The sequence below is a fragment of the Copadichromis virginalis genome, linkage group LG5 (assembly GCF_057382275.1).
Source record: "Copadichromis virginalis isolate Kocher_CV1m ecotype Utaka linkage group LG5, C_Virginalis_male_GT1.1, whole genome shotgun sequence".
Classification (NCBI taxonomy): domain Eukaryota; kingdom Metazoa; phylum Chordata; class Actinopteri; order Cichliformes; family Cichlidae; genus Copadichromis; species Copadichromis virginalis.
In genome coordinates, this window is record NC_140622.1 from 31006635 (window position 1) to 31034474 (window position 27840).

A 27840-nucleotide genomic window follows, 5' to 3' on the forward strand; every position below is an offset into this window, starting at 1 on the left:
AAGCTTTCAGTTTCATTTTAATTCAGTGGTATTTCCCGTTTACAATGCCCAATAATGTTAAACAACAGTGGTGACGGGTGGGAGAGCATCCTATGTGTCATTTGTATTGTAAGAAAAACAAATTACATAAAACACAAAGCAAAATATATTAAAAATAACACTCGATGATAATACTACATTTCAGAGTTCATGATGATAATAATATCAGGACCCTTGTGTCTTTTTACAAAATAAGCTTCAGGATGGGAAACATCCGTCTGTCCAAAAGCAACAATTATATTAATATCATATTATTAAAAAGCTTCATTATACAGTTCAGTAATACTGCTTCATCAGTTATAATGTGCAAGAAATAAAATGTTCAGAGAGAAGATTGTGCCGAGCAGCTGTGTGTTTGTGCTATTTCAAATGAAACCCCCCCGATCTTATCATCAGTCAGGCTGAACACACAAAGGAATAGAAACACACACACACAAAAGCTATTTTTGGTTTTTAAGCCAGTAAATAAAAGCAAGTAAATCAAATAACTTTGGAGTTATTTAAATGTTTTCTTTCCTGTTTTGATAAAGCTACGCTAGCCTTTTCCCTCTGCTTCCAGTATTTGTGCTAAGCTAGGCTAAACATGTCCAGCAAATGGAGGTGATCCACCTTCAGATCCGAGTCTGGATAAGACGGAGTCTTAGAAGATGAACCAGAACATAATATTGAATTAGGAGTATTGGAGCTCCCGTGGACCCTCTGCAGCGCCCAATGCTGTGCAAATCCAGTCTGTGTGTGCAACATCTACAACCCTCCGTCCCACCCCCCCAAAAAGAAAAAAATATATATAAAATTAAAAAAATTTAAAAAGAATATACAATGCATGGTTAGATACTTTACAAGAAGGAGAAGTTGTGCCAAAAAAAAAAAGAAAAAAAGTCTCAGGATTTTGGCTTCGTACAAGGTCACGGGCCTCTTCTCCTGTCTCCTGTCACTGTAATCCAGTGATGTGCAGACACTACTGAGGGGGAAGGAGCCAGATTCCCACCAATCTGTAAGAAGAATGATTGCTGGGCTCAGATTTTTCAAATTACGGTGGTCACCGTCTCAGATTAGGCGATTGCAGGGTCATAAAATCCTGCATTTTCTTGCCTGAGAGACATAACGGTCGACATTTTGCTCTATGACCAATCATGTTAATCTCTCACAACAACAGGAAGGCGGCGCCATATAGAAACTTCCTGGAAAAGAATGTAAACAGACAACAGCAACCAAAGTGTTATGCATGACTCTGTCCCCCCGCTCTGCTTCACATAGCTCTCCATTAGCCTTGATAACCCTTTTCTATTTGGCACCCCATCACTACAGGTCGCTGAATTTCACTGATGCTTCACAGTCTCTGGTCACTACTTCTACTCTCTTTCTGTATAAACACCTGTTGAGAGCAAAGCAGATTCAGGCCGTGGGTCCTCCAAAATAATCCAAACAACTCTGATAACATCACTATCATGTTTAGTTATAAACAGCTTAGTGGCATTCTGCGCTTCTACTGGTCAACATCAAAGAAGTGGAAGGACCAAAGTCACAGCACTGGTTTTCGCCCATTATGACGTACCCTTTTTGTGTTCTGACCAGAGTCGACACCCTCCGTCATCTGACTGGGCCGCAATTGTACTGATAGTGAGAAGTCTAAGCTCAGGATAAAGTCTCACTAAGCTGTGTTTGATTGGTGGCCTGTTCCTCCATCTTCAAAGAACCGAAATGCTGAGGAAACCCCCCCCCCCAAAAGCACAGAAATGCTTTCGTCATCTAGTGCAGTGAGTCTCAATATTTTTACCCACGACTCCACCCCAGTTATTATTAATTTCTGTCAATTATTAACCAAAAAAGGGAGGAAATTTCATTTTGTGTTCATCCTCCGCATGGCCCAACACTGAGATTAAACCAATCAAACCCTGAGTCCATGTGTAAATGAACCCAATCACATGATGACTCCACCCACCAACCAGCAGCTGAGCAGTCACCTATTTGTCTGTCATCGCTGTCAACCAATCAGCCCGTGAGCTCAACAGGAAGCTCTCGGCTGCACAGCACCTCCCACTGTCGAGCGAGGAGCGAGATCAGCCTCTCTCTGCTGTCGGCTCCCGGGACAAAAATGCACCACTGCACCTCGCCCTCTGCACCCCTGCTGGCCACACCTCCTCTGGGATTAGCTTCATTGCAGCTGACAGCAAAGTGGTCCATGGTGAGGTGGCAGAGGAGGTCGGGGCCGGGCAGGTCGTCAAACACGAGAGTCAGAGCCTGGGGGTACGTCTGGTAGCCCAGCAGCACCCGGTCCAGGTCGCGGATCCTCCGGGCCTCACGCAGCTGGTACCGCTCCCTGCAGAGATTGCAACTGTCAGTAACATCCAGTTATACTTATTTCTATTAAGGAAAAAAAACAACTCATTAACTAGTGCTTTAAACATGCATTTCCAATGTATACAGGGAGTGCAGAATTATTAGGCAAGTTGTATTTTTGAGGAATAATGTTATTATTGAACAACAACCATGTTCTCAATGAACCCCATAAACTCATTAATATCAAAGCTGAATGTTTTTGGAAGTAGTTTTTAGTTTGTTTTTAGTTTTAGCTATTTTAGGGGGATATCTGTGTGTGCAGGTGACTATTACTGTGCATAATTATTAGGCAACTTAACAAAAAACAAATATATACCCATTTCAATTATTTATTTTTACCAGTGAAACCAATATAACATCTCCACATTCACAAATATACATTTCTGACATTCAAAAACAAATCAGCGACCAATATAGCCACCTTTCTTTGCAAGGACACTCAAAAGCCTGCCATCCATGGATTCTGTCAGTGTTTTGATCTGTTCACCATCAACATTGCGTGCAGCAGCAACCACAGCCTCCCAGACACTGTTCAGAGAGGTGTACTGTTTTCCCTCCTTGTAAATCTCACATTTGATGATGGACCACAGGTTCTCAATGGGGTTCAGATCAGGTGAACAAGGTGGCCATGTCATTAGTTTTTCTTCTTTTATACCCTTTCTTGCCAGCCACGCTGTGGAGTACTTGGACGCGTGTGATGGAGCATTGTCCTGCATGAAAATCACGTTTTTCTTGAAGGATGCAGACTTCTTCCTGTACCACTGCTTGAAGAAGGTGTCTTCCAGAAACTGGCAGTAGGACTGGGAGTTGAGCTTGACTCCATCCTCAACCCGAAAAGGCCCCACAAGCTCATCTTTGGTGATACCAGCCCAAACCAGTACTCCACCTCCACCTTGCTGGCGTCTGAGTCGGACTGGAGCTCTCTGCCCTTTACCAATCCAGCCACGGGCCCATCCATCTGGCCCATCAAGACTCACTCTCATTTCATCAGTCCATAAAACCTTAGAAAAACCAGTCTTGAGATATTTCTTGGCCCAGTCTTGACGTTTCAGCTTGTGTGTCTTGTTCAGTGGTGGTCGTCTTTCAGCCTTTCTTACCTTGGCCATGTCTCTGAGTATTGCACACCTTGTGCTTTTGGGCACTCCAGTGATGTTGCAGCTCTGAAATATGGCCAAACTGGTGGCAAGTGGCATCTTGGCAGCTGCACGCTTGACTTTTCTCAGTTCATGGGCAGTTATTTTGCGCCTTGGTTTTTCCACACACTTCTTGCGACCCTGTTGACTATTTTGAATGAAACGCTTGATTGTTCGATGATCACGCTTCAGAAGCTTTGCAATTTTGAGACTGCTGCATCCCTCTGCAAGATATCTCACTATTTTTGACTTTTCTGAGCCTGTCAAGTCCTTCTTTTGACCCATTTTGCCAAAGGAAAGGACGTTGCCTAATAATTATGCACACCTGATATAGGGTGTTGATGTCATTAGACCACACCCCTTCACATTACAGAGATGTACATCACCTAATATGCTTAATTGGTAGTAGGCTTTCGAGCCTATACAGCTTGGAGTAAGACAACATGCATGAAGAGGATGATGTGGAAAAAATACTCATTTGCCTAATAATTCTGCACTCCCTGTACTGAGCCTGGGAATAGTCTATTTTCACATCAAAGTAAACATGTGAGGTTACTGAAACTAAGAGGCTTCTATCCACGGTGTGGAGAACACAACAGGAATGTGATGCTGGTGGTGGACTTACAACTTAAAATGGAGCGTGCAGACTGTAAAACATATTTAAAAGAATATGTGAGAATAAAGAGAACCAAAACAACAAAGGGCCAGTAAAATGTGGGATCGGGATCAGCAGGAACTGTCGGACTGAAACCTAAACAATCAAAAAGAGCCAGTATGTTACAGTTTCCTGTTCCTCTTGACAGTTTCTGAATTGATGCTTCTCCTCTTTGGCTTCATTGAGCACAGACTTGAGCTGTGTGTTTTCCTTCAGTATTTCAGACTAAGCTGTCTGCACAGTACAATCTCAGCTGGTCTCTGTCTCCTCTTCTTCCTCTTTTTCTGTTGCAGACGAGGACAAACAACGATTTTTTTTCTTGCGGCAAACTTGTGACTCAGACCAAGTTTAGGGGCGACACAGAACACAGAATTGATTTTAATTTTCTAATACCTGTTGGACTTTCCTCCCCACTTTAAGGCCGTTGTCGTGCATAATTCTGCTCTATCATAACACCCCTGTATACAGGCTGTTTGAAAAGGTTTTATTTCTTTGTTCTCACCTGGATGGAGGTTCTTTAGCGAAGTCTGGCAGTGGATAGCTGACATAGTCTTCATCCAGCAGGAACACATCGGTGCTGGTTAGGATCAGAGTCCTGGGCTGGAGAACTGGAGACCGGGCAGAGCCTAAATCAGAAGAGGAGGTGCCTGAGAGTGCAGAGCCTTGGCTGGGTGGACTGCTGGGGATCTGGACCTGGTGGAAAATAATCATAATCAAAATAGAGAAAACCAAGAAGCTCAGAAATTGAAAACAGGAATTATAAAACCAGAAAAACAAGACTGGATTTGATTCTTTATCTAGAACATCAGTTTTCAGCAACAGTCAAACAGCTTTAAGAGTTTATCACAATGTTACTGGAGGCCAAATTACTGTCATCCAAAATGCTCACAGTGTCATTATTACCACAGTAGCCCATTCACACATTTAGCAGATACAGAGGAGTGTGAACATTAACTGGAAGTCACGTTTCTATCGACATGAACATCCAACGTTGCTTCTCTTTTATAGATCCTTTTATATTCACAAGCTCATTGTGGCTGCAATTATGTGCACACTGAGTTAGCCTGAGAAGATCCTGCTTCCGCTCCTGTGTGCAACGTTTCTCTAAGAAGAAGTTCTTACCTGGAAGACCAGCAGGTACAGCAGGACGTTAAAGGAGCATGGGGAGGAGGACGCCACGCTTGCTGGAGTCTTCCTCTCTGCTACAATGAAGGTCAAATCTCCCATCTCTTCCTCACTGGGATAAATGAACTTCACCTTGCTGCTGTGGACCAGCTCGTAGTTCTGCATCTTACCTGCAGGGGGAGACATATTTACATTTGTTACGATGATCATTGCTTACTGGTGGTCTGTACAGATTTTATATTTGGTCAAAAATAATACATTACAAAAAAAACCACTTAAATAGATGTTTTTCAACATTCTTGAGTTCTTCATTTTGTACAATAAAGAGTAATCTTTACTGAATATATTGAACTATGATGTTATCTATGAAGCAACCAAGAATAAGTCCCTTCACAGTGTCATGATATATAAAAGTCTAAGAAGTCAGAGAAAATCAAGATCCATACAGAGAGGAAGTGCTGTCTGTTAAGAAGATGTGGGTTTTATACTTTAATATTATATATTCACTCTTACTAGGACAACAGATGGCACCGTTGCCCGAGTTACCCGTGCTTGTGTTGGTGAACTGCGAGTAGAAGTCCTGATCGGATGGCTCTGGAGGAGGAAGCTGCTGCTGCAGACTGAGAGCTGACATCAGCTCCTGCAGGAAAACGCTCGTGCCATAGCTGTCCCTGCTCAGACAGCACACCACATGATCTGCTGAGTGACCTACAGGAGGGAGAATCGATGGAAAGCTAAGAAAATCATACAGACATTATTTATTTATTTAAAAGCAATTCACTCTTAAAGGGGGCTCATCACATCTTTCCTTACTTTCTGTCATACAAATATACATACATAGATGGATGTGCATATTAAATATGGCCCAAAATGTAAAAGTTCAGGCTTCAAACTGCTTTTTCCCCCCACTATTTCCTCATCACTCTTTGAAAAAAAAGAAAATACTCAAGAATTTCCAAGTTAAATCGCAGTTCATTCCTGGAAACTCATAACACTTTTTTTTTTTTTTTTCACAATTATTTAATTTTAATCTACCGGTAATAAATCGCCTATTTATAGGTGGAAAACCCATCACTATCATTTTCAAAGTTTGGGCGCCACTGACCAGCTGGCCCTAATCACTCTGCAGCAGGTTGACTATAGGAATGTGTCCCTACACATACAAAAACAGAACAAGCACTACTGACGCTCTCCCAGATGGTGGAGCTGATGTGCAGCTGCTGGATGTGTGACTCAGGTTTGCTTGTAACAAAGTGGGTGTTAATGTATTTTAGGCAGTTCTTTTTGTTTTAATAAATGGTATTATTTATTATTTTCCTTTAAAAAAAATTGCAGTTTCCCGTCTTTACGTGCACACACGCCTCTTGCCTTATCACCACAAATAAATTTCTATTTTATGAGAAAGTGCTGCGCGTTCAGTAAGAGGAGATAAATCTAATAGGACAGGCACACAGCTCACAGTACGAGTAAAAAAGCAAAGCTAATCTAGTTGAGTCCAAGAATAAAAATATAATGTTGGAATGTCATGAGAGAACAGGGGTAAAAGCACCCACCTACGACTCTGAAGTACTGATCAAACAGCCCAACGTTGACGGCAAGCAGATCAGAGAGTCTGATGGACATACAGCAGCACAGACATGTGTCTGGATCTCCAGAGTCTGATATGTCCAACACTGACAGAAACAGACAGAAAGAAAAAAGGAATCGAGATTTAACAAAAATGATCTCAGGGACACCACTCAGAGACATATTTTATAACTCAAACAATTGCAAAAAGCGCAATAATTCAGAAAAGAAATTTCAGGAATGACTCGACACAATGATGGATAAACGTCCCGTTGACCGGGGACCAGTCACATGAGTAAATTTTACCTGAGTGATGACCCAATGTAGTGGCCGAATCCTCCAACAGGAAGTAGATTGAATCAGTGGAGAGTAGCAGACAGCAGGTGAGTTCAGTCTCAGGAGATTTGTAGAGAATCACAGACAGCCACAGCACCTGTCTCACCTCCTCCGCCTCAGACTGATATAAGTGATATATATATTTTAAAAATGATTCATAGAATATAGAATAAAGATTTAAGACCTGTCCTAAAGTTTATTTATCTAACACAGTCACTGCAAACAGTAGTTATTAGAGTTATTAGAAAATTACTGTGTTCTGATTTGAGCTCTGTTTACAAGCAAAGTGATCACTCAGAGTGATTTCTTGTAATGCACATGCTTCAAAAAAGGGTTTCTTACCTGTGCTATATATCTGTGGAAGTAGGTGAGCAGCTGCTGCTCTCCCAGTCCAGCCATGAGCTTCAGACCCGGTGACAGACCAGGAATGAGGTGGGGAGAGGGTTGGTTCTCCTCCATGTGAAGACGGGAAGAGTCCCAGCTGTGAAAGAAAAGGAAAAAACAAAAAGAAAAACATTTCAGTCCATAAATATCTGGACAATGACACAGCTCTTTGTGGTTTTCCTCTGTCAACCACATCAAGGTGTGGTTGAAATGCAGACTTTCCGCTTTAATACAATTTTATTACTCTAGGCTTGATGCTAATATTTAAAGGCTATACCTGCTGGAGCCATGTGACTGCTTGGTATTGGTACAACAGCACTGGTCTCTGGATCTATAACGACCTGAGGACACAACAACAGAGCTGTAATACTTGGAAAAGAAACCAGAAGAGGTCAAACAAAATGAAAAAAAATAGAGTCTGGTCTTCACCTTGTGAGAACTCACCTTGCTGTGAACAGAGCCTGGAGGGCCGGGGCAGGGCCACCACCTTCAGCCCCTCCAGAGCAGACCTTCGTTGGCTCAGCAACCCCAGAAAGGAGCTCTTGTTCTGGACCAGAGGAAAGCACACCAGCAGCCTGTGATCACCCAGCAGCAGCTCCACAGTGTGACTCCTCCTAGTGGACACAATACGATGATGGAAAAAAAAGAGATTCACACAGATTTAAAGAAAGAAAATCAAGGAAAAAAATGTTTTGTTTATTGCTGTTTATTTTTATTTATAGTATTTATACAAAAGATTCAACTTAAAGAGTTTCAAATTAGGTTATGGAATAAATAAATAGTAGAGATTCATGATTTTAAATCTGGAGGAATCACACTAAGTTGAATATGATTAATTTGTAAAGCAATCTACTGATTAGACACGGCATAACCACAATTAATCATAATATAAAAACCATCAATGTAGCCATCATTTCAAATACAAAGATATTTTTTGTAGATAAGGTCAGAGTTGGCTTAAAGAAACTCTTTATTAAATAAATCATTGCTGTGTTGTGGTTTTATGACACTAAAAACAACACATTCCAGTTATATACATTTATACATTTATGTAAACGCTCCAACAGGCATAATGGTTAATAACAACAGCTTTTTCTTGTCCCTGAACTTCACATCATCTTTTTTTCCTCAGGTGCTGAAATATATTCAGATTTCTTTGCTTTGTTCTAATAATTTTATATAAACTAATGAAATTATCGATTTAGAACATAAACATACATGTCAGAGTTCAAGTCTAGAGTTACACCATCCACTCGCACCATCTTTACCTCTGGGGATGTTGTGGGTCTGAGCAGGATGTATTGCTGACTTTGTCCCCCACCTGAGCATCTCTCTCTCTGGGGTGAAGCACCACAGAGCCGAGGGCTACACGGACTAGCCTACAAAAGGAGGAGGAGAGATGACGAAGGCCAGCACTGGGCTTCTCTATTTCTGACAGCTCTCTGAAGTCCATCTTCAGCACCCACAGTTGTCGGTGGGTGAGGAAGAGCAGAGAGGGAAGGCTGGGCTCCTCAGATAAGATGTCTGAAAGGAGGAGATTAGTGTTGAGGGCAGATGACGAAGAGGAGGGCATGAAGAGGACGGGATAGCCTCCCTGCGCCCCTTGACTTTCCTCCAGCTCCCAGGAGTTGATGAGTGAGCGAGGAAGGAGTTGACAAGTGTTGGAGAGCTCTGGGTCAACCTGGAAGAAAGAAGGCATGTTCCTGTTTCTAAATATGACTTATGGTAAGTTAATAAAATAAACTCACAGCTCTATTTTTATCTTTAAAAATGCAATCAAAGAATCTGAAATGGATAAAATGCAATACAAATACAAATATTCAAAACCACTGACTGCATCTGAATATTAAACTGAGGCGGCTTATGTGTCGCTCTCTGACCTGAAGCAGCACCGTGAGCTCAGATCTAATATGCTGAAGCTCCTCAACCTCAGAGAAGATGTAGAACCAACGGGCTGGTTTTTCTTGCAGTCCAAAAGCAAGACAGGAGTCTGGGAGCTCAGCTTGGGAAGAGAGTGACAGCTGAGGGTACGGGAGCAGGAGGTCCACCTGGAGGCTGAACAGCACTTCCTCCAAAGGCAGAGTCAGATCTTGGTCTACAGACAGAAAAACAAAACACACATCTTAATATTTTACTCAATATTACAGCACTACACATCATGCATTTGCAGTGTTCTCTCAAAGGTTTAACACATAAAGATATGCCATATAATAAAAAAATAAAAATCCTTATATTTAAGAAGCCAAACCATCCAGTGTTTACAATTTGCAAATTAAACCTTGTGAGATTTTTTTTAATATCTTTCTCATCAGATCGGGTTGGAAACCAACAGTGACATCAAAATCTAGTTAGTCTCAGTTAATTTATAACAGAAGTGTTGTAGAAGTTAACTAGATTTCTTCTAAATCAAATTTGTGCTTCAGATGGAGATAAAAATGACAAAACAGCTTCCAAGTTTGCTCCAGTCTGCATGTAGACTGTGTGCTTACCCATGTTCTGATTGGCCCTTGTGAAATCATGTGATGAGCACAGCAGGCCCAACAGTTGGTCCGCAAGCACCAGGCATGCCACCTTCTGCTTCACCTCCTCCTCCTCCACCTGAACACAGTAGCACCACAGAACCCGGCGGACTTGGACCTCTTCCTGTTTCTCCTCACTCTGCTCCTCCTGATGGCCACCAGGCTCCTTTGCAGTAGGAGCAGGGAGCGACATGAAGGAGGGGCCGACCAGCTCCTCCACAGAATCATCCAGACTCATCTCAAAGTAGCCATCAGTGGACCCTAGACTGGAGTGATAAACACAGAATGAGCTAAAAGTCATCTTCAGGTCTTGTTTATAAGTTGATTATCTAAAATGATCTGTCTGTTGTTATAAATATGCATCCAAAGGATCATTTCTCTAATAACTTTTAAAAACAGCTGGAATATAACACTGATCTGATGAATTATAGAGGATTTCACACACAGTAAAGAAATTTTAGAATCTCAGAAACCCCTTGACTCTGCAGATTCAGTGGGAATCTCTGGAATCCTCAAATTCAGTAACAGAATATATCTGGTTTAAATACCTGGGGCTGCCCACTTCAGTGCCCTCTACATGAGACTGAACTTCTCTGGATTCAGAGCTCTTCTCTTCCTCCCTCTCCTGCTCCTTCTCTTCCCCCTCCTTCTTCAACTTCTGCTGCCTTAGGGTGGAGCTGAGATGCTGCGTAAGCTGGGTGATGAAGTCCTTGTTGGAGGAGGAAAGGGAAAGCAGGTGAGAAGGAAGCAGAGGACACCAGGCAGCACTGCACGAGGAGCAACTGGCCTCAACGGGTCTGGATGAGGAAGAGGAGCAGACACAACTGGAGGGGGGAGAGAGGAGAAACAGATGTGTTTTTATTGCTTTTGTTTAATATAAGATAAAAATGTCAGCTCATAAATACTGTTACCACAGCTTGGTTTAGCTCATCCTGCTTATGTGTTAACTGTGAGATAAATACAAGCTCACTGAAAATACTCTTATCACCAAAAAGAGGATGATGGTTACGCCCCTTACCCACAAGTCACGGGTCACAAACCTGTTTAATACTGTGCTGTTGCTGAAATATGAATTCAGGGAGCATATTTACAATCCCCAATTCCCAACGGCTTCAGGAGTGTGTTGGCAGGTCTATCTAAATGGTGAATGGACTGGTTCTACTCTCCTTGAGAACTCAAAGCACTTTAAAACCACATATCTCTAATCATATTTCAAGTAATTATCATCATAGTAAAAATGTAGGTAAGTGTGCTTTTTACGTTTTCTTATTGTATGTGTAATCAGCGTGGCATTTTGTCCACGGCTCTGATTGGAGGAGCCAGAGACACTCACCCTGGACTGAGCCAATAATGTCATCTCAAGCACTATACAAGTAAGACTGGAGGATAGCCTTATTTCCCCTCTCAGTTTATTATTTTAATCAGGCCTGACTGGTGAATGAATATATAGATGCACATTTTTGTTGGTTTGTTTTTTAATGTAAAGCTTTGCTTCTATCCCAACTCATTTACACAGGAACATCCAAATATGAACAGAAAACCAAGATTGGCAAGACTGCTGTCATTGAATAGTGAGACTTTTACAAAGACTTATTCACTCACATTTCTGCTGTTGAATTATTGTCACTGAAACTCAATAACCTCCGTATATATTAGATGTTAAAAGCCAATTTTAATTTTAAATGTTATGGTAACAGCACTATTATCTGATACTGACCATACAGTAGCAGAAGTAGAAGTAGTAACAGTAGTAATGCTTGTAGAAGCCCCAGAGTGAATGTGTTCAGACAAACTGACAACCGGCTGTTGCATCTGAAAACACAAAGACACACAACAATAAAGATCAGCTGACTCTAAACAAGATCTACCTCCACCTGAACACCTCACGTGCAGTCTTGTGCTTTCACCTGTCCAAAGTGATAATATCATAAGAATTTTACTGTGTTCCTTTGATGTGTTTGCATTCTTTAAAATTAGCAGCAACCCTCAAACATATCAGGAAGATTTTAAAGTAATACATGTAATTTAAGATCATTTATAATTAAGTAACCAATACTACCCCTCCCATCTAACCAAACACTTCCCCTTCTAACTAATATCCTATTGGTGTGATGGTAACAGACCCCTCCCATTTCCGATGCTTGTGTGTGTTTAACCTGTGCAGAGTCAGCAGACGGGAGATGTGTGTTGGTGCTAAAGCTTGCAGAGGGAGGTGTAGGATCCACAGGAGGGGGAACACTGGGGGGAACTGGGGCTTCTTCTCTGTTCGTCATATCTGAAACAGGACAGCAAACACATCAGCGATGCTGGGGGTGAAATCATTGGCAGGTGTGATACCCTTGGTTTGAGGGTATCACATCTTGGTTAAAAGATAAATCATTTAAATTTAAGTACATAAACTTCTAGTAACAAATGGAATTACGTTCCACAAAATAATAGCCATAAATAAGGATCAGCAAACATGCTTAAATGTTTAGTTTTAAAAGATTAGTGTCCACATCTTGTAAAAAGTTGGTTAATGAACAGGTGTCACGGGAACTACAGCAAAACATTAATGTCAGCAGTGGTATTATCAAGCTATAACCTCTGGGGCTGAAAAATGAAGCCAATCCAGAAACTGTAAAAACTGCAGTTTCTCTAACAGCCACATGAGGCTGGCTCCATAACTGAGTCAATCCTTATAGACTCCCATGTTATAATGGTCAAATTCTATTGAACTCCACCTCCTTCATAACCACTATATTATCTATCTATTGATCTATATCGATATCGATAGATATACACATATACACACATATGTATGCATGTATGCATATAATGTCCACCAGCTGTTTATTTGTCCCTTCAATGAAGATGATGCCTCCATTCCTGATGTAACATGGAAACAGATGATACCAGCAGTAATTCAGAGGTCTGGAATCAGGCTTTTTTTAATGGTTTTTGTTGTGAGATATAGCAAGATTTTATTTAAGAATTAAAAAGAGTGAAAATTAAGTGTTATGAGAGCTGTTAATTTCCAAGTCTGAGCTGGAGGAAAGGCTTTACAGTTTGGTTCAGAGAGACTTGTCTTTATTTAGAAAGCGTCTCCAAACCAGAGGACAGAAAGCTGTTAGAGCAGTTTATGAGCTTTACATTGTGTGCAGTTTCATCACTGTTCCACTTAGCCGCGTTTTATGTATGTGGCTAGAGACGCATGACTGACAGAAAAGTTCAGGATATCCTCAACAGAAATGAGCTTTACTGACTCATCCACTTATATCTGACTTAGCTTAAAGAGTAAAAAGTAGCGGAGACCCGGCATATTGTCAGCTGAGGTAAACAGCAGATGGACAGCCTACACTCACTACAGGTGAACTGCAGCCTGAGTTTTGAAGTGACTCAGGGGTAAAAACATAAAATACCAGAAAACATTTTTGCACACCCATGTCTTTTTATTATTCCTGATTTATTTAGTATGTGGTCCCTCGTTTATCACGGGAGTTACATTCTAAAAATAACCCGCGATAGGTGAAATCCGCAAAGTAGCCAAGTTTAATTTTTTTCAATTATTATAGATGTTTTAAGGCTGTAAAACCCCTCACTACACACTTTAAACACTTTTCTCAGACAGGCATCAACATTTTCACACTATTCTCTCTTGTTTAAAAACTCTCAAAGTTCAAACCTTCGTAGAAAAATAAGTCCAGTATTATAGAATGAAACCAAAAGCACCCGCAGGTGACGACGTTTCGTCAACATTGTTGTGTTTGTTGGGGAGAAAACTTACAAACATACAGTACAGCACTTCAGAGTCACACTGCTAGCGATCGAAGATTTGTGTAAATTTGACAAGCTGGACGCATCCTGTATTGACAGGAGACACGGCACGAGATTGATTGACAATGGTCTACAGCCAATCAGGACGGAGAACACAATGCGCTGTAAAAAAACAAACAAAAAAAAAAAAAAAACAACAACATGCAAAATTGCACACAAAAAAGTCTGCGAAACAGCGAGGCCGCGAAAGGTGAACCGTGTTATAGCGAGGGACCACTGTACTTATATTCAATTATTTATTTATTTATTTTTTACACAAACGGTAGCAGCAGAAGGTTGACCGGCCGTGGCAATTATGAGGTACATTTTACATTTTATATTTTTTAACTCTTTACTGACTGAAGCATGTTTGTCCTATCACAGCCACCGTAGCTAGGATTATGCACTTTAATTAGGAGGGGCATTAAATCAGAATTCAGTTGACTGCAATCTGATATCTGCTAGTGATCTAGCAGTGAGATTTTACACACTGTAATAAAATGCAACAATTGCTTTTAGGCATGGATTCAACATCATATCTGCTTTGTAGGAAACTCAAGGATGCCGTAAAAAGAAATTTCTAAAACTCAACTCAAACGTATTCATTTCACAATAACTTAACTAGTTTGTTGATCAACGCCCAATTTATAAATGATTTAGAAGTAGTATTGAACCATCTGGCTGTTGTCCTTTATTAGAAACAAAAACAAACATCCCCTCCCTCAGCATGGCACAGCCTGATACATACATGATTACCTTTGCTGGGGCAGGCAGCCTGCTGGGCCGAAGAGGTAGAAGAGAAAGAGGAGGAGGATGTGACAGCAGCGGGAGGAGCGACAGAAGAGGGAGAGCAGGTGGATGGGAGAGGAGAGGAGGCCGGGACAGGGGAGGGGGAGGAGGAGGAGAGGAGAGGAGGTACAGCAGCAGAAAGCCTGGTCTCCTCACTGATCTGACGGGAGGACAGAGAGGGGGGAAGCCTTCAGAGATCAGCAGTCATCTACATATCACATCACAACTCTACGACCAGCAGCTCCTTCAGCTGCAGAGTATCAAATGACTTTTTTTTTTTTTTTTTTTAAAGATCTAAAGACAATCTCTGATGATATATAAACAAAAAACATAAAAACCAAACTATCTGTAGCAGTCTGGTGCCACTGTATAACAGTGAAGTTAATGAGCTAAATCTGTGTGCCTATAGTTTAAACAACTGACAGGTTTTGTAGCTTTAACTCTTTCTTCTATAAAGAGTTTTAAGGGTTATTCCTATTAGGCTTCCAAGGGTTCAACAGTTAACAAACTACAGTGAATATTCTGTGTGCCTCTCTTTTTTTTGCTATTTTGTTCCTATAGACAGGCTTTGTAAATGTGAAGAGATATTAAAATATCTGGGTTCCCAGTCAATGACTTTTAAACATTGTCATTTAAACAGGAATCAGCTTAATATTTTTAAAATTTCTTAAGTGGTGTCAAGATACATGTATGAGGACTTAGGGCATATATCAAGTCATGCACACAGAGTCAGTTATGACCCTTTGCTAAGCCTACTGCATGTTTTAGAATTAGTGTTAGTAAAATACTCCGGACTCTATTATGGCTTTGTTTAAATGAGACGAGATGCATTATTATTATTATTACATGTATTTCATGAATAATAAACGAGCTGTAATTTGGCTAAAGTTTGGTCAGTGTTTGTAGCCTGTGTGAGAAACCTTTGAAGCTTTGCAGGCCGTTATGAGTAAAGACTACTTTGGAGGCTAAATATCCAAACAGCAACCCTAAGTCATTCAGAAAGTCCTTACCTGACCTGAATTTGTTAAACTTGTTACCTTCCTTCCTGTGATACATACATGTCCTGATGCACTACGCAAAAGCTGCTTAAACACAGATTTAGCTCATAAATCAGTTATGTTGCAGTGTGTTAGTTTTTATCTCCACACTGAACGATTTATTTATATTTGATGCATTTTGAATAATTCTGCTGCTGATGTGCAATATGTGTTCAATCAGAAAATGTTAGCATGAAGGTGGTGTCCAACTGCAATTCCTTATTTACCAAGAAAACTACACAGCGCCTTACACTGAATAATTAGCATTAATACCTAATAAAACCTCTGCTAAACTTTCAAGGCTTCAGCCGTTAGTAAATAATACGATGTCAGAAAAACTATGTTAGTTACATCTAACTGGTGGGTTTGTACACGTCATGATTATTGATTGAGCTACAATCAGGTTAAAGTTATGAAACAACTACAGCAGGTTTCGGGGTTAATTTATCTAAAAGATAGGATGACACAGTTCAACTAACAAAGGCACAGTCTGACTTCAATTTCAATTTTTTTTTATTTATACAGCACCAAATCACAACAGCAGTCGCCTCAAGGCGCTTTGTATTGTAAGGCAGACCCTACAATAATAACTTCAAGAATCTGTCACATATGACTGACATCAGTGCACAACATCAGTTTGGTTCCTCTCACAGTGTTCAAGTACACCAATCAGCCATACATTAAACCCACAGGTAAAGATAATTACCTTGTTACAATGAAATTCTGAGTCATTCATAACAATCAGAGATACACTCAAATGTTGTTGCAGTCCAGGCACGACCCCCTAAGGTAAAGTGACCGCCCCGTCAAAGGGAAGGGGAAGAGCAAGCCTGACTCACAGGTCCCAACCCCTCAATGCATCGGACCCAAAGGATCTGCTGCCAGACACTACAGGACAAACCCAGAGGTCCCATATACAGACAGAACAACAAGTGTCACAATAACCTCGTAATGATGAGGGAAATGTCAGTAATGCTCATGTAATGATATTACTTTTTCCCATGATTTATACAGTTATGTAAAATACTAATAAACACAAAATCAATAAAAATACAGATATTACTTCTCAGAATTGTTTTGGGGGCGTGGGAGGGACCTACATGATTATAAGCAGGTAGTTTTAATGTTGTGGCTGATCAGTGTGCAACTGCTTTCAGCTTTCTAACATAGATTTGTTCATTGTTTTAGACTCAATAATTTTAGACAATAATAATATGTACTGTGAAAATTTTATCATGTTTCACCACAAACTTACATGAATGCTGCTAGTTTAACTACACAAACTGACACTAAGCCCTTCGGTGGGCCTTAGGGTGACAGAGTCTACCTTCTTGTCGTTGCCGCTCATGCGATCTTTGGCTTCTTTGGCTTTCTGAATGGCTTTCAACACTTCCACAGTGTCCAGCTCCTTTTCCGTCGTCGCATTACAGTCCAGGCAAACCTAAAAACATAGAAAGAAATAAAGGATTAACACAAAGATAAAAACGTGGAGAACAGAAAGACAAGCACTGTGGTGAAGTGGATGATGCAAGTGTCCTTTCTGACTGTAAGAGCAGTCAGAAAGGACTGTTTGTGTTTGCCGAAACAGTAATAGCATAGGAGGAATAATATTGTGTGGTAGGTTTTGGTTGCACACCTCTGCTGCACGATCCCCAAACTGGGCCAGGACTTTGGTTCTGTAGTCTGGGATGATGCATATGGGGTTACTGGACAGGTTGAGTTTCTCCAGACAGGGCAGAGAGCCGATGTTCCTGATTTCCTCCAACTAGAAAAATACAAACACACGGTGAAAACATGACGCTGCAAACCTCAGCCAAGGCTGCACACCCCACCTGAATCAAAATCTTTGGTCCAGACAGAACTTCGTTTATGATGTTTTTGGGGGGTTTTTAATATTAAGAGGACGTCTTTCAGTTTTTATTATTTCTACGTTACATTAATTCCTGGATCTAGTTCCAGAACTTTTAATCCTCTTAGTTGAACCCATATCCAGCTCTGGTAAAATGATCTATCCGCAAATCTATCCATTAATATTTCTATACACTGAAGCATGAAATAGTATTTTATAATTTATAAGTAATGTTGCTAAGAAAAGGGTGAAACAGTGGAATCATATAAAATCTTTGGAGGCGTTTACAAACCAAGGTGTTAACGAACTCTTGTAAATATCAAGATTTTTTATTTATTTATTTTTTAAAGCTATGATCAGACTTATTGTTCGGAAGTACAGCAGGTTTATACTTCTTAAGGCAATTCTTCAAGAAAAGGATACCAACTGAGAAGGAAGAAGCCCTATATATTATGTAAAGTAGAATAAAATGTCAGGTTTAATCATTTCAATACTCGTTTACATCTTTTATATACATGTTTTTTGTTTTCTCTAGTTTTTTAATACAATTTTTACACAGCAATGTTAAAAAAAAAAACTGAGGAGGAAATGTTAGATATGCCGTCTTGCAACAAACCATGAAAAGAGAAATGTTTTTGTATTCTCCCACATGGCCATCAGGGTGTCCTTGGTGTACTTACCTGTGCCAGTTGGTTGTGGCTTAAGTCCAGGCTGACCAGAGAATAGAGCTTGGTGAGACCGGTCAGTCGGTCCAGCTGGTTGCCAGCCAGGTTCAAGGTTTTGATGTTCCCCAGACGAGTGTGAGCTGCTTCCAGAACCCGGAGGTTGTTATAGGACAGATCCACGTGGACCAGATTGTACAGGTGCTGTGAACACAAGGAGGTCATTTTTGTTTACACATTTTTTTTAAATAACACACATTTAACACCACTACATTGCTGCAGTGACATTTAAGACTATAGAAATTGTCCAATCATCCTGAAAATAACAACGTTGTTCATTTTATCAACTATAAAAATATTTTTGGATGTTTCAAGAATTAGGCAGACGGTCATATGAGGCATGACCTGTCCTCATTCTTCATTCTGTCACATACCTGGAGGTTTTCCACTGAGGACAGCTGGTTGTAGCTCAGATCCAGAAACTCCACCTTAGGCATCAGTTTCTACAAGAGAAATAAACTCAGTGTGGGGATACGGGGCTCTGGCTGTGAGCACAGAAGCATCACAGAGCTGCTGCTTAAACCTTCTGTTTGCAAGTGACAGCTAATAAGCAGAAAGTTGGTTTGAAAGGAACGGCATTAAAAAACTGGGAAAAACTTCCCCATTACAAAATAAACAAGGATTGTTTTAAATAATGAAAAAATATGATGGTGAAATAAGCATGATATGTCCCCTTTAATAATTTACACGCAAAACCGAGGAATATACAATCTTCCCATTGAACCTTTTGTGATTTCCTGTCTCTTTGGGGCTAAAAGAGGCCACCCGAACACATCAGATATCAATGGAAAGCTCAAGATGTTCTCTATTTAATACGTCATGCCCATTACGGGGGACGTAAATGAATAGGCTGATTCTCAGGAGCTGTAACTGCAACAGCTTGTTTCTGTGACTGAAAATAACAGAGGAGAGCTGTGAAAAAAAAAATCATCATTATGTAGTTTGGTGTTAGGTTTTGTCCATCAGTGTGTTACGATATCTGGGTGGAAATTTTCTGTTTGTTTTTTAAAAAACTATTTTTTCTTACAGCAGAAATCTCACATTATTATGTTGTTTAATTAAACAGACAAAAACTTACAATGTGTATCATCTGGTAATGTTATTATGTAACATTTTATCTGTTATGTGGTGTATTTTTCCATTATTTCACTGTGAGGAAAACAAACAAAAACTGCTTTTAAACATAATTACTGACTGAACGCTGGGTGAAGCTGCTGATGTTGCAGGTTTTGGCGGGTGTGTGTCTCACCACTGAGCTGTCGATGCTACTGATGCAGTTGTGACTCATGTCCAGCGTGGTGAGATTTCTCCACACGGGGATGACAGCGGTGACCGGACACCCAGACTCCACCCCCTCAGGCTCCCACTGCGAGAACTCACTCGCCTCTGGGACGAGGACAGACTGAGGCGTCACATAAATGAAACACGTCAGTATCAGTATAGTGCAAAACACAACAGTAATACTGTTCATGTACTGTATTTGATCTAAAATGTACCATCATAGATTCGGTGGAGCGATGGATGCTCATCGTCACCAAGCTCGACCTCAGAGAGGACAAACCAAGAATCTGCTGAGAGCTGCACTCGGTGATCTGAAGACAGACACAGCTTTTAACATTGTTAAAAGCTGAAGGACTTATCTTACCACTGATCATTTACATTTGGATAAACTTCAAAGAGTGATAAGGGATACTGCGTCAGCATCTCCTATTCTTTTTTCTGTTTGAACTCTGAAGTGAAATTCAGATTAAAATAAAATTATTCAGATCAACAGCTGAGCTTTTTTTCCACAGTGGACACAAAGAAACAAATAAACAAGTTATTATTTTGTTTGTTATCTTTTTATGAGTTTTTATCTTCCAAGTAAAAAAGTACAATTTAGTTCGACATCAAATGACTCTAATAACAGGTATTTATAGGCATCAGCTCCACTCATAGGCAGCCGTAGGCTCTGCCAGCCTCGTCTTCATTAACTGGAGTCCCCGTACTGGACCTCACAATAATGTTTCTGCTGCTGGTGCCTTTGGAATCAATTTAACAAAATTCCCAAAATTCCCTATGGCTTGTTGTGAGATAGAGTCTATCCAAGAAGTGTATGCTTCAATTTTAGTGAATAAAATTCAAGTTTTATTCATCTGTTGCTTACAGTGTCTGTGAATGGCGGAGACGGAGATTTGTGGAAAAAGCCATCCGGTCTCTTGACATAAACTTCCCTCAGCCACTCGCTCATTTTCTCTTCGTCCATCCAGCCCTCTGAGTTAGCTTTGACGATGACGCCGGCCGGAAACTTTTCTTTTGGCAAAGTCTTCCTCTTGAAAATGACCATGGGTGGTAGTTTCTGGCCATTAGCTTGGCAGCCCAGACCTACAGTGAAGGATGACTTCTCGTTCCCTGTGGTGTGTATAGATACCGTACTGGTCCCTGTTTTCTCGACAGTACGGTTCACGGGGATGTCAAAGGTGAGGGGGACCTCGTCCATGTTAGTGATGTGTTCTGGCCGGATCTTCTTTTCAGTGATCTTATTCTGGCAGTACGTGCGGAAAATGGCCAACTTTTCTTTGTAATCGTTTGGCAGTTGCTGTGAGACAGTAGTTCTTGTGCGGATTGAGAGATTATGCCTTTTCATAAAACGGAAGCACCAAGAATGTCCCCCTCGAAAGTCGTTGATCTGCATGTCACGTGCTACCGCTGTTGCCTTGAGTCGAATAGAGACTGTAGAGACACTTCTACCTGCTGTTCTCTGTTCAATAACCCACTGTTCAATTTTGTCCTCTAACTGCGGCCATCGTGCCTTGTTCCCTCGGAAACTCCTTTTGGTCTTCTTTACTTGTTTTAGGTCATCTTTTTGCTTCCTCCACTTGCGCACCATGGACTCATTAATGCCGAATTGTCTGGCAGCTGCTCTATTTCCATTCTCTTCTGCATAACTAATTGCTCGAAGTTTAAAATCAGCTTCGTAAGCGTGTCTCTTCGCGGGTGCCATTTTGGAGTCGTTATACACACACAACACGGTAATGTTGTGTTGAAGCACAGTATGCATTACTCCGCGAGGCTCCTGGCAATGGTAACCGTAATGCTCCAAAAAGTGGCACTAAAAATCTTTTTTTGACAGATTTTTGAGCATAGTGTGCCACATAAAACCGGTTCGAGGTCAGTAAGCACAAACCAAAATTCATACATAAGGCGTACCAGATTATAAGGCGCACTGTCAATTTTTGTGAAGATTTAAGGATTTTACGTGCGCCTTATAGTGCGGTAAATACGGTACATAAAAACAGACAAAACATATTTCATGGACAGAGAGACAGTTACCTCTATTTGCAGCAGGGATTTGAAAACAGACAGGTCAAAGGGGAGACTCGCCTCCTGAATATTACTGGTTCCTACTGGACCTCTGGTACCAGAAATCTGAGAAACAAAGACAAAAACCAGTGAGAGCCTTCACCACCTCTGATGCTCAGAGGGAAACGACATGACAGGGATTTCTGGTGTATAAGTGGTGTATAACCTTGAGGTATCGCAGCCTGCAGGTGAAGTCGAGGATGTGTCCCAGGTCTGTTTTGGCATCGCCATTGCAGCAGGTTGGTTTGGCCATCCGCAGTTGCTGGGAGACGGAGAAGAGCTGCAGAGGACGGAGAGAAAACACCTCGCCGGCCTGCAGCAGCTGCTCACCTACAGACAGACAGTGTGACACTGCTCACTGTACAAACCAGGTGTGTCAAATTCATCTTTTCATTCTTTTCATTTTAAAACAAACAATCACAAAAAAGAGCTCCACAATTACTTAAATGTATAATAAACAACATGAACCATCTTTTTAAACATTTAGAAAAAAATCTTATATATTATCTTATTTTGCTTGAGTATACAGTTATTACATGTATATTACAATTTTAGAGTATTATGGAGCTACACACAGTTGTACTTTACTCTTTACTACGTATTGAAATCTAGAAATCGTTTTAACTTTCGATAAATGCTGAGTGGAATCCTGCAGTGGCATCCTCACACAGGAGTCAATATTTATGATTCAAACATTTTCAATAAAAAAAAAATAGAATTATGAATGAGGTCAATACAATTTTCACACACTGCAAATACACTGTCTGCCTATTTGGACCCTAACATGTCACATGTAAGACACCCTTGGTCTACACACTTGTTATTTTCTTTGCAGGAAGCTTCAAACGGTTATTTACAAATCAGATGTTAACAAGACCTCTAAAGCAGGTCCACTGTGTCTGCTATCCTACCTTTATGGAACAACTCCTCTGCCAGTGCTGCAGTGATGCCATTGATTTCCTGGAAGAGCAAAACAAATTATATTAACTTTAAAATAACTAACAGTTGTCATTACTTGAACATGGAGCCATCACCTACAAATTAACTGAATTAACAACATTAGGTCGTGTTTGGACGATGACACAATAAGAAACACCTGAGATAAGATTTTATATAATCGTCGCTATTTTCATTAGTCTGTTACCAGACATAGTAGTTGTTTATTCTAATTGTTAACACTGTCACTGATGCACAGTGCTGGTAAATTGTTGCACTGTAAATGTTAGCCACCATCTGCCACCAGATGGAGCATTTTTGTTGACAAATACCTTAAATCTGTTAATCTAGGCCCGATCTTTTTGTTAACACTTTCATTGTTAGCTCTTTTTAAGGGGAAAGAATGAGATTACGGATACAAGCGGTGGAAACAGGCTTTCTCCGAAGGGTGGCTCGGCTCTTTTTTAGCATAGGGTGAGGAGTCCAGTCATTTGGGAAGGGCTCAGAGTAGAGCTGCTACTCCTCAGGTTCTCTAACATCTGTTAGACGTCGTCTGTGAGTAACAGCAAATAGAAAATATTTCTACGCCCATTTTACATTCAAGCTTTTTATTATATTACATTTAGATTCTGAATTACTGAATCACTTTTAATCACCTTTCAACGTTTTTCAGTTTCTTAAAAGTCCGTCTTTATTGTAACTTCTCCCCTACCATCCTTGTATTTTACTAATATTTCTTTAATTCTGTTTCTTCTACTGTAAATTGACTTGATACTAATGTTGACACAGATGCAGATCATAGGTCACACTCTATATTGATTCCTGATCTATTTTCTATGTGGGGAAAAAAAGGTCTTTGAAGTTTCTGAGTCTGAACACAAAGTGAAACGCTTGCATGTGACTGAGGTATGCAAAAACTCCACTGATATGAGTTTTACGTCACTGTTAAACAATGCAAAATGACAGAAAGATACACCAGCAATGATCTATAAACAAAAAAAGCTTGGAGCCATGCAAATGCAACCGGTTTATGATTCCCATCACTATGGCTGATCATCATTTCTTTACTGATGCTTTCACAAAAGTTTTTTTAAAAACTTCAAATAACATTAACACAAATCAACCTGCAACCATGTTTTAAAAAAGTTTGCCTGCAGACACCTGGATCTGTCAGCTGTCTTCCTTTCAAACACATTACACTTTGATGTAACCGAACATTAAACAGAAGATACAGATTCCCACTATCATTCCAAACAAAGTTATCCGCTACAGTCACATGCTGTTCACTTCAAGTCACATGAGAGGTTTTCCTGTGTGTGCTTTGCCGTGCAGGCTTCTCAAACAGTGGCCTCTTTTTGTTAATCCATTATCGCCATAATGTGATCACTGTCTCTGTCATCACAAAGCCTCAAACCACTGTGTGTGTTATACAAGACTGATCTATCAAAGAAAATTAAGTCACAGAAATTATATAATACAAAGAAACAGAATATAATAGTTATTCTTGATACATGGATTCAGTTTTATCAACTGTTCAGCCCAGCTCACTTACAGAGACCCCAGTGGTTTCTTTCAATGGGCAACTGGGCCATTCGTGTAGCATTGAGATTTTATCTACATCTAAATTTGTTGCATGATGAACTCGTGTGAAACTGTGACAAACCTAACAAAACCATCAGCTCTCTGCCTCCTGATGTTAACCTGTATAATCAGTCAGCTCAGTATGATGAGAAATGAGCCACAGAGTGAGAAATCCATGATCAGTTTTTTTTAGATGTTTTCACTCTTGGCTAAATTAAGGGCTTTGTTTTGCTGAACTCTGTATAAGGCTAATATAAAACAGGCTAGCTATCAAATCTAACAAGGTGACAGTGAACTTTGGGATTAGTTTTCAACCAAGCCTAGACGTTGAGAAAAGACCAGTTAAAGATGGTTATTCAGTATTGTTTGCTGGGATGACGCTGTGGGATTAGAACATTACCGAGGGTAATGTCTTCATCCGTAAGAAGGCTGTAAAACTGACAGTGACTCAGAGCTCGGGATGAAAGTTGCAGCCAAACTCATGACGTGATCAATTCTTACAAACACAGCATTCATTGTGCAAAACACTGTGACACGTACAAACATGATGTATTTTTTAGACTTTATCAGCACGTTTTGCAGCCCTTAAATGGAAGAATAGTCCACTTCACCATGACTTTCCTTCATAAAAGCTACTAAATAATTTCTTTGTATTATTTAGGAGAGTCCAATAAAATACACTCAGTTCAAGTTCATCAAAAGGGCTCAGTATTTTTTATTTGAAACATTGTCTGTAATTTATTGCGATTGAGGTTAAATTGTTAATAATGTTTTAAACTTTATATATATTTTATACATGATTTACATCCTCACATACTGTTATTATGAGTCTTTTTTAAATACGATGTTGTAGATTGTTTAATCAGGCCTATAACTGATGGATGGTGTCTTGTGTTTACTGTGATGAACTGCTTTGACGTTAATCTTAAATGAAGAGACTTTTTCTCAGGAGTGGGTGCCATGTGTTTGGGCTTATGTCACTTCAGGATAGTGTTTTGAAACCTGTTTCTATAATGTTATACTGAAGCTTATACGTACCGATAGCTGTAATTGTGCTGATTGTTCGAAGGGAATGCTTTTACATTCAAGAGAGATAAAAAACTGTTTTACTGTGGTATTATACTGTAATTCTTTGGCTCTATAAATTTGAAATTCTCAAAATCAGGAGCATATTTGAGAGATGAACTGATGTAAATATGTTATGGTTAAAAATAAAAATGAGATATTACTGCTACTGCTTGTAGATTCTCTGTTTAAGAAAAAAACTCTAAGCTGGAAAACTTAAGTGCAAAACATTTAACACAAAATAAGGTCAATTAATCAAGACAGCAGGACAAAACTAAATAGTTCAATAGTTCAGTCTTGCTGTGTCAACAGTTAACGTTTTGTTTCAACACGAAGTCGTATGTTGAAATAGGAAGAAAAAAAGTGTTTGACTGGTTTTGTCTGAAGAACCTGACTAGTCTGCACAAAGTCTTTATCTCAAAAGTGTCTAACAGATTTAAAATGAATGGGAACATCTAGATCTTATCAACCAGCATGACTCTCTGACCTCGTTTTCTTTGCTGTAGTGAAGACCTAACAGACCTCCACTCCAAACTGAGGTTATTCTAAATCATGAACTGCACACTTGTTTATAGGTTGTACTCACATAGAGATGAAAATGTAGGAAGTTGGTGAGCGGTGTGGGCGTGGCTTGAGGAAACTGCTGGAGAAGAGTCTGCAGGTAGAGCTCCAGCTCCTTCTGCCGCCGCTCCACCAGACTCTTTGAGTTCTTTCCCAAGATCTTCTTAGGAGGAAGCAGTCGTCTATCAACCTTTTTCTCTGCCGTAAGCTTAAGCGGAAACAAACATCAGGAGTAAAACCAGGTTTGATTTTCATAATAAAACAATCCTGCAGCCAAGAAACAAATGTTTCCTAGGTGCAGAGAGCATAAAAAGTTGTAGCTATTCTCCATTTTATATCATTGTAATTTGATAAGACTTATCAGAATGCCATTCAAACAAGAGAGAAATTGGCATAAAAAAATTTGAGGAAATTGTTAGAGATATTTTTATGAACACAATTTATAGACAGTAAATTGTCCTATTAAAAGGAGAGAAAAAAACTACAACAAGTGCTAAAGGTAGTTAGCATTGTTGTCTCACAGCAAGAAGAGCCTGGAATCTAATCCACCATCAGGGGTTAGGTTAACTGGTGATTCTAAATTGCTCATAAGTGTGAATGTGTCCATCTCTCTGTGTTAGCCCTGTGACTGTAGTTTACTAGAGAATTCAGACTAAAAAACTGAACTGTTGATGGTGGCATAAGGCTGCTCACTGGCCCACTTTATTACCTTCTCATGGAGGTCGTAGAAATCACTATAGCGGTGCTTCACAGTCCACCTGTGCTGTCCATCCGTCACATCAATGATGTAGACCTGAAACATCAGAGAAGCATATATTAAAATCTGTGACCCAGCAGAGGATTCCTGCATATAAAAATTTTTAATCTCCACCAAAGAGGTTTGGAATTTCTGCCAAAGGAAAATCACCAAGACTATAATAAAATATTCTTGACCAATTACATTTTAAGTGGGTTTAAATTCATGAAATCGTTAAAACATTTTACCAAATAACAGAAAATTCACAGCACACTTATACGTGTTTGCTTGTTTCCAGGATCAGATGAACCCAAATGTTTCCTGAAGGAAGAACTTCAACGTACAGCTGTTGTATTTAAAATGCAGTCAGGGTGGCTATGTGGTGACTCACTAGACAAAAATGCCAGAAATCGTCAAATGTATCACACCTAAAATAAATAAAAATGTATTGAACTAGGGGGACAGTTGACACTTAATTCAAGCATTCAGGCTCTTTGTGGATTAAAAGCATCTCTTCAATTCAGAAAAACATGGCAAAAAAATATTATGTGAACAAATCACTCTCCCATATTAAGCTCCATTCAGATGAAAACGTGTGGTGACATTACTTGTTTTTAAAGCTGAGTGACCTATATTAATAATCAATTCAAAATCTGATGTTTTTTCTCTGTCCTGCTGTCTTGAGAAAGGATTTAACTTACAAGAGGCAACAGGAGCAAATCGGGTTATCAGCCACATTAAATAGCACAGAGTGTTACAACACACAGCACACTGTCATACAAGAAAGGAACAGAAAATGACTGAATCCGTAAAAGACTATCAGATTTACACATTCAAGAGGAAACACTGTAACCCAACCGAAACCGTGTGTGAAAATTAAGGCAGCAGTTAGCAGTTAGCCTGTGAGCTGCTCTTTCGGCTGCTTTTACCATGCTCTGAAGAATAAAGACATAAAGCCCGAATCCATCTCCATGTTAAGTCCAGTACAACACACCCACTGTCTGGGGAACTCAGAAATATTACTCGCTGTTTTTCCGATAGACCTGGAAGCCGGGAGAGCTACAAGCTAAGCTAACTGGTATTAAGCTAAAAAGAGCGGAGCGGAGCTTACAGTGTAGTTTTCCACCAACTCTGAGCCGACAACAGATACTTTTCTCTCCGAAACCTCCTCCGTAAACGGGACAGGCTCCATGCTGTGATCAACGAGAGCAGATTATCTATTACTGAGGAAAACGGTTGCTAAAGATGCATAGCGTTCCTTTTCAGTCAGCCGCCTCCTGCCGCCATGTTTGTTATGATGCTGAACGAAGCAGGTGACTGGCTGACAAAA

General features: G+C 40.1%; 1 protein-coding gene across 2 annotated transcripts; it reads right to left on the minus strand.

The window, feature by feature from the left end:
* nisch (nischarin) lies at window positions 1-27840 on the minus strand. 2 transcript variants are annotated; one of them, XM_085457301.1, is made up of 28 exons: window positions 27622-27840; window positions 26484-26567; window positions 25800-25982; window positions 22543-22591; window positions 21798-21961; window positions 21602-21697; window positions 19786-19881; window positions 19539-19691; window positions 18664-18732; window positions 18248-18433; window positions 17355-17483; window positions 17046-17159; window positions 14649-14841; window positions 12254-12372; window positions 11815-11909; window positions 10646-10921; window positions 10068-10363; window positions 9459-9673; window positions 8847-9259; window positions 8023-8192; window positions 7856-7919; window positions 7537-7675; window positions 7165-7315; window positions 6846-6965; window positions 5839-6000; window positions 5290-5462; window positions 4670-4860; window positions 1-2359 (listed from the first exon to the last, which is right to left on the minus strand). In XM_085457301.1, the coding sequence occupies exons 1-28, from the start codon at window positions 27700-27702 to the stop codon at window positions 2032-2034; spliced, it is 4509 nt and encodes a 1502-aa protein (XP_085313427.1). In that variant the 5' UTR covers window positions 27703-27840; the 3' UTR covers window positions 1-2031. The 2 variants fall into 2 exon arrangements, with proteins under 2 accessions (XP_085313427.1, XP_085313426.1); XM_085457300.1 differs by having other exon boundaries at window positions 5806-6000.

Coding starts and splice junctions, on each gene's coding strand:
- nisch (XM_085457300.1), bottom strand. CDS start 27,702: ATGGAGCCTGTCCCGTTTACGGAGGAGGTTTCGGAGAGAAAAGTATCT. Junction 18,733..19,538: donor GTAGCATCGACAGCTCAGTG/GTGAGACACACA, acceptor TTTCTCTTGTAG/AAACTGATGCCTAAGGTGGA. Junction 7,676..7,855: donor CAGTCACATGGCTCCAGCAG/GTATAGCCTTTA, acceptor TTTCTTTCACAG/CTGGGACTCTTCCCGTCTTC.